This window comes from Arctopsyche grandis, chromosome 6, assembly GCF_051622035.1.
Source record: "Arctopsyche grandis isolate Sample6627 chromosome 6, ASM5162203v2, whole genome shotgun sequence".
Lineage (NCBI taxonomy): Eukaryota > Metazoa > Arthropoda > Insecta > Trichoptera > Hydropsychidae > Arctopsyche > Arctopsyche grandis.
Window position 1 is genome coordinate 32,951,347 of NC_135360.1, and position 10,853 is coordinate 32,962,199.

Below are 10,853 nucleotides of genomic sequence, written 5' to 3' on the forward strand. Positions count from 1 at the left end.
CTTGTTTAGATACGTAACAAGTTTGTGTTGTTAACTCCTACTGATAACTCACCGATAACTGTGGCAAAATCTTCGATGACCGCAATTGAGAACCACTGGTCTAGAAGCAGAGAGAGGAAGAGAGTGCAAGAGCAGAATTGTTGTAAATAATAAATAACGCTTGCAGAGTGAATGTTCCACGTCTTGCTCCACTTCAACTTTATAATGGCCTCTTTTTTAGTGTTTAAAATACTAAATACAGGCCCTCTATTAGTGTTTACATATTTTATTTCATGGCAGGAAATATCATACAAAAAATATACAGTAAATTATTTTTTTAATTCACATGCTTTCCGTTTTTATATTTATTTATTTATTTTATTCTAAACAGACCATTGTGGCATAACAGGAATTCCTAAAGCGCCACAATGGTCAAAAAATATAACACAAAAAAAACAAAATAACAATTAAACATAAATTAATACATAACGAAAATAATATACTCATCAATTATACATAAAAAAATACATTTGAACATAAACATAAATACATCCATACATAAACATAAAAAATAGCATTTAATAATAACAGATAAAGTAAAAATATCAAATAAAAAATATAGCATAAGGAATGCCTTGCACCTACAGCCAGTTTCAATAAATATGTAAGAAACAACTACAAATACAAAACATCCCTGTAAGGCCCAAATGGAAGAGAGTTAATCAAAATTTCACTCATAAATCACAATCAATCTTGAAAACAATGATGAGCGCAGACTACCAGATAAATGGGTTAGAGTTATTTCCGACAATTTACTCTCACTAAGGTGGAAAATATCACATTCAGTCTCGGCAGCAACGATTTCATTAAGAAGTTGAATAGCTCTTGGAATAGGAGCCATTCGAAAAAGGACTGTGCGGGCAGGAGGTGCAGCCAGCAAATATATATTAATTATATTAATATCTGCATACCTACATTGTTTAATGTGCATTTAATATGCAAACAGTTTTGACTTCATATATGCATATATGAAAAAAAAATGGTCAATTAATAGTATTATTTTATTATTTAATTAGTCTCGTAAATGATTGTTATGGGTAGAGTGAATGTCGGAATTCAACACAACTATTTATTTTTTTAATGAAAATACTGTCAAAAAGACCACAAAATCTCTCAATCATTTTAAATTATAACATATTTTATTTTTAATAGGCATCAGTAAATCAAAATTTTCAACTAAATTTTGAAAACGAATATATTCGTTGCGCGGTTTTCTCTTTTATCGCGCTCGTTTGTCGCTGCGTTCTGTCATCTTGTGCAGTTATGACACCGCACACTTAAATCGGAGTACCATGGTATTCATTAGCCAGAGATTGGTCAGGATTCTTTTCAGCACAAAAAATGGTTCACTTTTTTCAATTACTATTGTCCTACAAAGCAAGAGAGCAAAAAAAAAGGTTGACAATAGTGAACCATTTTTTGTGCTGAAAAGAATCCTGGCCGTCAATCTTTGGTCATTAGTCTCATTACTGACCTACTTTTAATTTCTTTCTGATTATTGATTATTTGAATTTATTTTGCCAGTCGTTACCGTTAAATCTAATATATAATTTCGAAAAGAGACTTTGTAACTATGTAAACTTTGCGTGAGAGCATCGAAAACAAATCAAAGTTTCTATCACGAAGATATCGATATCGTTGGATATTATTTTATTTCGATTCAAATAAAATTAATAAAAAAACAAATGAATGTTTACACTATTACATTAGCCATTTTTAAGAAGATAATATTACAAATACCGAGCGAAGCCGGGTAAAACCACTAGATTAATTTAAAATGAAAAAAAATGTATGTAAATCAAATGGAAATAGAAGAAATAATGAATATATTACCATGTCATATGAAGATGTATTTAAATTTCAACAACAGCATTTTGATAGACTGTTGTTTCAAATAGATTAGTGGATAAATGTGTAAATACTTTCCATACGTATTTTAAATCAATGAGCAAGGCCAATTCACAAAAGTTTATTCAAAATCTATTGTAAGCATAAGCATATTCATAAGAATAAAACACGCATTATTTTGTTTGAAATCTTTATTACAATATTTCAAGTTAACAATCATACCAATTAATGCAAGTGCTATTTTTATCAGACACCTTAACGAATCCATCTCTGCACTGACAGTCCCACTCCTTCACAAGCTCAGTACAATTAGACAAATACGGTTGTTGACATGTGTTTCCCAAACACTGCAAAGAATCTCTCACCAGCATGGTATTAGGATCTTTACAGCACTTGGATTTACGTACACATTTGCTCATTTTTTTTAGAGATCCAGCAATTTTATAGTCCTCTCTAACGTAGCCACTTCTGCACCTGCATGAAGCATAGTACTCGATTGGGTCCTCGCACTCCCTATCACCATTTAGTAGGGAGTAGCAATCTCTTTGTATAGGACAATTAGGTATGCGAGTGTCGTACACCTCGTTCTCGGGACAGACTGTACGACCTGGACACATCTTGATGGGTATGCAAATTCCCTGGAAATCTCTGGCATGTCCTTCAATGCAATAGCACCCAGATGCACACCAAAATCCAAATGAGTAGCACGGTTGTCCCATAGTGGCACATTGGCTATCACAATTCCATCTGCAGTCATATTTTTCGTTTATTCCACATTTTTCTTCCGGTTTAGGTGTTGTCACTTCCGTTGCTGTCGGTGGTTGTTCTGGATCTTCTGCAGCTGCCAGCGAAGCAAAAAGCAACACAATCAAAATGATCTTGTTCATCTTTTTGGCGATGTATTGATACTTATGGCATTCGTAATTGACGATTCCAGCTATATATAATACATGTAAAGTAAATAAAAAAACAGTTGTGTGTGCTTTTTTATTGATTGCGAATCATTTGTGGAAAATTTCATATGCTTATCGTGTTTATAATTTAATTTTTATTATTGTTATGCTTATTGATTTTTAGATCATTGCATTCAGTTGGATCTACCTGTAATCTCACTGTGATAAAATTTGAAAATAAATTAAATTACTTCTTCTTCTAATGCCGAATCCGTATTCAGACGTAGGCGACTACCATGGGCAGACATCGTTTATGGCCCGTGCGAATTCTTTCCTATCATGGGCAAGCTGAAATAGCTTTTCGAGACCGAGTCCCATCCATGACCTGATTTTCCGAAGCCAAGAGAGCTTCTTTCTTCCAAGCCACCGTTTGCCTTCTATTTTCCCTTCTATGATTGTTTGTAGAAGGCGATATTTGGGGCCGCGAATAATGTGGCCAAAGTATTCCATCTTACGGCGCTTCACCGTTTCAAGAAGCTCTCTCTTTTTATGAAGAAGCTGGAGGACTGTTTCGTTTCTTACATGCTCTTTCCACGAGATCTTTGGCATCCTCCAGTAACACCACATTTCAAAGGACTCCCGTTCATGGATGCCACTAACAGTGTCCACGTTTCGCATCCGTACAGCAACACCGACCAAACATAGGAGTGCAGGACTCTTAAACGCCATTTCATAGACAGCCTTCGACAACATAAAACATTTTTCATGCTGCCGAAGGCATTTCTTGCTATTTCGATCCTTCTTCTTATCTCCATTTCGGAACTGACGTCCGTATTGATCATCGCTCCTAGGTATTTGTATTGTTCGACCTGTTCAATCATTTGTCCGCGCACACTCAGGTTTACTGGATCCGTCTTTTCTTTACATATTACCATTGATTTTGTCTTGTTGATATTAATAGACAGACCCCATTTTTGACATGAATGATCAATTGCGATCAATAACGATTGTAGGTCTTCGGCACTCTCAGTAAATATTGCTGTATCATCACCGAAACGGATATTATTTATAATTTCGCCACCTATTTTTACTCCTATTCGACTATCGACTGCCTGGTTGAACACCATTTCCGAATACAGATTGAAGAGCATGGGCGACAATACACATCCCTGCCGCACCCCTCGACTAATTTCTACTTTTTCAGTTTCCAAATCTTCAACCTTCACGACAGCAGATGGTTCCAATATAGGTTCTTCAAAAGGGCGATATCCTTTGCATCTATACCAGTTTGGTTTAGTGCATGGATTAATTTATCATGTTCCACTCTATCAAATGCTTTTTCAAAGTCGATGAAAAAGACGTATATCCTCTTTTTGAAATCCCTACAATTTTGTAGGAGTACCTTCATGCAGAACAACGCTTCCCTTCCTCGTTCCCTTCAACGTTCCCAATCCTCCTCTGAATCCAAATTGCGAATCGCTTATCATACTTTCGCACTTACGCCTTATTCTCTCTTGGATGATTTTGAGAAGTATTTTAAGGGTGAGGCTCATTAAACTTATCAATCTATAGTCATTGCAGCCGGTTGGCTTATTTTTTTTTGGTAAGGGAATAAATGTTGACTGCAACCATTCTTGAGGGATTTTACCAGTTTCATATATTTGATTGAAAATTTTCGTCAGTATTCGAATGCCTTCTTCATCCAATAATTTTAATAATTCTACAGGAATAGAATCCTTTCCTGGAGCTTTTTTATTTTTGGCCTTTTTGATTGCATTTTCAACCTCAGATTGCAGTAATCAATTATTGTAGCTCAAGATTGTAGTTAAATTACTAGTAATCATATTATATAGTTAAATAAGAAATTATTTAAAATAAATAAATTTTAGTATTTATGTATAATACTGAAATACTGGTATTGATATTTTGTCAGGTATTGCAAGACCTATATCTATGTACATTTTATAATGGTTTTGAATATGTAAGCAGTTAGCCGTAGGGTCAATTTAAGGTGACTTGTAGGGATCCCAAATTCGAATATTCGATTACTTTTTATTCGAACTTATTTTTTTATTATCAATCTACAGCACATTTATTCTCTTCTCTTAAAATTTTAATAATATCTTGAACTTCTTAAAACTGCAAATAAATAATTTAAAGCTACTATTCGATATTCGAATATATTCTAATATTTGGGATCCCTACTGACTTGTCATGGCACTATGGCATGGTATAACAATTTTTTTAAAGAATCTTGTTTACATGTTTCCGGCCATAGTGGCACTCTAGGGCAACCTGTAAACTTTTTATGGTCTAAATTTAATTTAAAATAAAAATGAAAAAGAAAATGGTTAGTTAGTTTGAGTTTGAATTTTTTATTTTTTTCTTCTAAATCGGAAACAATTAAACATTTCGTTGATATTTATAATGAAATAACATTTTCCAATAGTATTGTATATTAAGGCGAATATTAATTATCTTCAGTCTCACGTCAAGTTACTTACTTAACTTGTTCCTGGACAAATCAACTCTTCCGCGGTTTCCCAACGGCAGCGGGAATAGTTGAAAACAAACACAACAAACAGCGATTGTCAACACGTGAGAGAGACTAGCAGCTGTCTAGATATTATTGAGAGATCTTGTCGTCCCATCTCAGCGTAAACTTACGAGATGGATTATGCGAGATGGTCAATAGTACCCAAATCCGACCAGCAGACCGCTCCCTTGTGGCATTCACAGATATCCGCATATACATATATTCTATAATACAATACAATAATTGTACAACTGCTTCGGGGACGTTTAATAACTTCATTGTTCTCGTCTATGGAAATTATAGTCTCGGGAAAATCAATGGCTCACCGCAGCCTCTCAACCCGTGGGACGAATAACGAGTCCCTTATACGGAAACATCAACGCGTCACCTTTGACGGGATTAGTAGCTATTACATAAATTGCTCGTTTTACCGTTATACAATATAATATGTACTTCTACATTTTGATTTTTTGATTTTTAAGTGCTTTTTATTATTACGAAATTATGTTCACAATACATCTTATATCTATTTTAATAGCTACTGATCTACTGATCATTTTCTATTTTACAATTTTAATTTAATTTGGTTAGTAATCACAGTATTATATTATTCTAATGTTAATCTAAAGCATAATAGGAAAAAGAGCTCAAAAACCTATTTACAATCCTTATAAATGTTCATAATACATCTAATACATAATATTAATTAAAGACTCTCTAAAGTCGATGACCTAAATACTTCTACATAGATTCTATTGTATATACCCAAAAATCTTAAATGTTATATTATTATATACTAGCTGTATTACCCGGCTTCGCTCGGTATTTGTAATATAATCCGCTTAAACATGACTAATCTAATAGTAAACATTTTATTAAATTTATTTGAATACTCGTTTGTTTTTTTTTATTAAATTGACTGTCACGAACAAATAAACATATGTATATAGTAAGTCTCTTATAAAAGTTTTCTCTTATAAAAAACATATATGTACATATTATTAGTCTCTTATAAAAAACGAAATTTTATGTATACCAGAATCCGGCGCCTGCGCTTCCTAGGAGGCAGAGCCCTAGGGCTTCGCCCTCGGAAACTTCGAATCCTTTGAAACCGTAAAAATCGAAATATTTGTTCGATGACGTCACGGATTTCTACGATCCAACGAACGAAGGATACATATATACATACATACAAAGTCTCTTTCAAATTATATATTAGATAGAATGTTATCTAAATACAAATCTATTCATGTAAAAAGTGTGCCACTCAAAAGTCGATCTACGGCCAATAAGGTTGTACTGTTTGCTATCATAAATGCAACTGTGTATTCATCATGTACATATTTAAATTTAATACTTGCATTTTTCCGACGTTTGTTATTTGTCGCGTAGCAGTTGTTTCAATACAATAAAATTTAATTTAATATGTTTCTGCTGTCAATACAATAGTGGGTAATTTTAGTCATCTTACCATATTGAATGTACAAACCCGGGATTTTCAAATTTTGAATACGAAATTCGTAAAAAACAAACGTAAGAGTATGATTAAATAGTATATATAATATGTATGTACATATTGTTATGTACCTCGATTACACTGTTCGACACGAAAAATGGTTCAGAGACGAAATATGACTTTTCTTATAGATCTATGCCCAGTAAACACGAATCTGGTAATAAAAACTGTTGATTGGCTTGAGATTCCGAGATATATGTTTTTTAAATCGCGCGATTTTTTTATATCTTGGTGTTGTTCATTTGATGTCTCAAAATCTGTCAATTTCCTGTTCAAAATGAATATTGAAATCTATAGTTGAGTATTTTATCTTTCATTTGTAGTACTTTTCAGCTTTCAAATCTCTCTAAGTAGTCGTCCAGTTGAAATCAAAAGTCAAAAGTTCGTATTTCACTTGGGATTTTTCCACTGTTAATACTATTTTATATTGAGTATTTTCTATTGAAACATATTTATTGGGATAGTGTTCTGGCCACACTATTTTTTGTTTTCGTTTAAAAGGGTTAAGTAGAAGTGTGCTGAATTTTAAATCGGTAAAATTGCGAGCTAAAAACTCGCTACTATTATTTACTAGTATTTATACGAAACTGAATTGAATAAATAGGGATAATATATTAAATTGTCTGTATATGAGAATTAAATAAAATTCCACTTAGAAAAATCATATTTCGACAGATTCGTGTTCACTGGGCACAGATCCATGTATGTATAAGAAAAGTCATATCTCGCCTCTGAACCAAAAAAAGTCGTCATTTGTCGAACAGTGTTATCAATGACAGGAGTGCAGGACTTTGCCCAACCCAGTGTAATGTACCTCGCTTATCAATGTAGTTGACTAACCAGTAGGAATAAGACATACCATTGATTTGTGGCACACCTAATTTAATAAGTAGCACCATTTATTTGTGGTACACTTAATTTAATAAGTAACATCATTGATTTATAGCACACCTTAAACATTGACTAACTGAAATTGTACGACACGTGTCTTCAATACTTCATTGTTTTAAAGAAGAGTATATAAACTTATTACTGTTAGAATTTAAGTTATTCATCACCATCGACTCCGAACGTGACAGTCAGTCATCACTAGTCACCGGAGTCTGAGGAGGCCGTGTATTGTTCAAAGGTTGTAAATGCATTGTTAAAGGTTTGCCGAACAATGGATAGCACTGTGACTATCCTACCTCTAGTCATCACCATCAAAACTCCGAGAGTGGTAGTCATCACCATCAAACCTCCGAGAGTGGTAGTCATCACCAACGACTCCTAGAGTGACAGTCATCACCATCAAGACTCCGAGAATGACAGTCGATACCATCGAGACTCCGAGAGTAGCAGTCAACACATCAGCAGAAGAATAAAGTTAAATAGTGAAACAGTTCTGCGTGTCTCATTTAAATCCTCCGTTCCATAATTAAATTCTACCAATAAATGATATTGTTAAGGTAATTAAGATGTGTAAAAGACATTTGTTTGCAGATGATACATTGATATATATAATTGGAAAGGATGTTGATGTAATGTCTGAGATTTTAAATAAAGAATTAAATTATGTGAATGACTGGTTGTGTGAAAATAAATTAAAGTTGAATGTGAATAAAACAAAAATGATGTGGTTGAATGGTAAAAATAAAAATATATTGAATGAAATTAGAATTGATGATAAGTTAATTGAAAAAGTTGAAAATATAAAATACTTAGGAGTATACACAGACTCAGGACTAAATTTTAAAATGCACGCTGACTATATAATAAAAAAAATGGCTAGAAAAGTTGGTATATTATGTAGATTAAGAAATATTTTAAGTAAAAAAAGTAAAATTTTAGTGTTTAATTTAATTGTCTTGCCACATGTGGTTTATTGTGCCACTGTGCTTAATTTGTTTAGTGGCCAAGATTTAGAAAAAATGCAAAAAATACAGAATAAAGCTATGAGAGGTATTTTGAATGTGAGAAGATTTAAGAGTATTGGAAGTATGTTAGATGAATTAGGATGGATGAGTATTAGAATTAGTCTAAATATTAGTACATTGTCTTTTGTTTATACGTTAGATCATAAGTTATTACCTAAGTATTTTGATGATTATATAATAAGGAATAGAGATAAACATAGTTTTTATACTAGAAATAAGGACAAACTAGTTGTAAGTAGAGTAAGAAAGAATAAGACGGCTGGGGGTGTTTTTCACAGGGGTGTGCTCATGTATAATGCCCTCCCTGAGTGCATCAGGTCTGCTAAAAACATGGATGCATTCCTGCGAGGTGCGAAGAGACACCTCTGTGAGGGATAGTACATATAAGTTAATTATACATTTTAGAGTTAAGTATAATAATTAAGATGTATTTTTAAATTAGCTTGATAGCTAAAATATATATAAATAAAATAAATAAATAAGATAAATGTAACGTAATAATAATAATAAAGAAATCTTGGTTAGTTAACCAAGTAGTTTTGAAAAAGGAAAATGATTTACACTTTCATTGGAACGTGACAATATGTATATGTATATCGAATTCAGTAGGCCTAAATTAAAAACTCTAAATATATTAATCACATAGTGACAATGCAGGATTTGTCAAACTGCAAGCTTTGTACACGCATGCTTTGTTCTTAGACTATATGTTATGAACCTGTGGCGTAGAATAGTGGTTAGCATATAATGACTTCAAGAATATCATACTTTCGAGTGGTCACGGGTTCGAGTTCCACTAGAGTCCCGCTGCTGGCCAGACCTTGGTGTGTAACTTTAGGTCGATCGTATCTTATCAGAGTTTGCCATTTTTCTGATTTTCATTGAAACGGTTCCTGTAAAATTGGCATCTCCTTACCGATCTTTCTTGCTAATTTTAAGCTATTCGGCGTCTTGAGGTTCGCCAATTTGATCATAAAATGCTGCAAAAATGTCTCCATAGATGTCACTGTGAATGTTTGTATGAATTCGCATTGAATAAAATGCTTATGTAGATTGATTGTGCTGTATCTGTTTAAGTGAACTCGTCGATTTAGAGTGATCTGTAAAGGCGAGTTCTATAAAATCTTATGTACCATGAAATAAAATAAATAAAAATAATTAATATTTAGATAAAGCCAACAGATTATATTTAAGATTCAAAACAATATATCACCCAATAAATAAAATTTAATATACACATTTACTTTGAATTTATTAAAATAAATGTTTACGCATACAATATGCTATAAATTTACTTAAATCAACAGTAAAATACAAACATTACTTCTTTTTCCGAGCCCTCATCTAACAGATGTGCAAATATTACGTGCATACATTTATTCAGTGATATATTTCAATGCGTATTAATAATAATTTAACAACTGACTAAACACAATCAATTATTTAAATGGCGATATAAGAGTCACTTATAGTCTATGATAAACACCGTTCAAACCGTTCGTCTATCGAACTGAAACTTACTTAGAGTTGATAAGTGTATAATATTTATAGTGATTTGAAATAATAATAATAAAAAGTTTGAACAAAATCCGACCTATTTTTATCCTCAATTTTTATCGAAAATGTTTTGTATGTGTGAACGTGTATATATGTACATATATTTAATTGTCGAATTTTGTTTTTTATACTCCTTATATTCCTCAAATTAATAGATAAACTCATGGATTGGTCACATCCGAGTTTTTTTGACGTGGTTTTGACAATGCACTCTTTTGTCGCTGCGTTCTTTCGTCTTATCTAGTTTTGATGCCGCGCTGTTATGTCAGCGCGCTTATGTTGGCGCCTGTTTGTACCGCTCGCTTAAGTCGCAGTACCCTGTTCGTCAAATCTGACCATTCCTTCCTTTTCTTCTGATTATTGATGATTTTAATTTATTTTCCAGTCGTTGCCGTCAAAATTAATACTATGTATATTACCATGTCACCCGAAGAAATATTTAAAATGCGAAATTGCATATTCATTCCCAAATAGTTTGGTGGATGAATATGCAAAAAAAATTTCTTAATCTGTGGCCCACATTTTAAATGAATGAGTAATGCGTATTC

At 32.8% G+C, this 10,853-nt stretch overlaps 1 protein-coding gene across 1 annotated transcript; it reads right to left on the bottom strand.

Moving 5' to 3' along the window:
- Positions 1–1,553: 1,553 nt before the first annotated feature.
- On the bottom strand, positions 1,554–2,837 carry LOC143912830 (uncharacterized). Its single transcript, XM_077432251.1, has one exon. The coding sequence runs from the start codon at positions 2,772–2,774 to the stop codon at positions 2,097–2,099; it is 678 nt and encodes a 225-aa protein (XP_077288377.1). The 5' UTR covers positions 2,775–2,837; the 3' UTR covers positions 1,554–2,096.
- Positions 2,838–10,853: the final 8,016 nt, after the last annotated feature.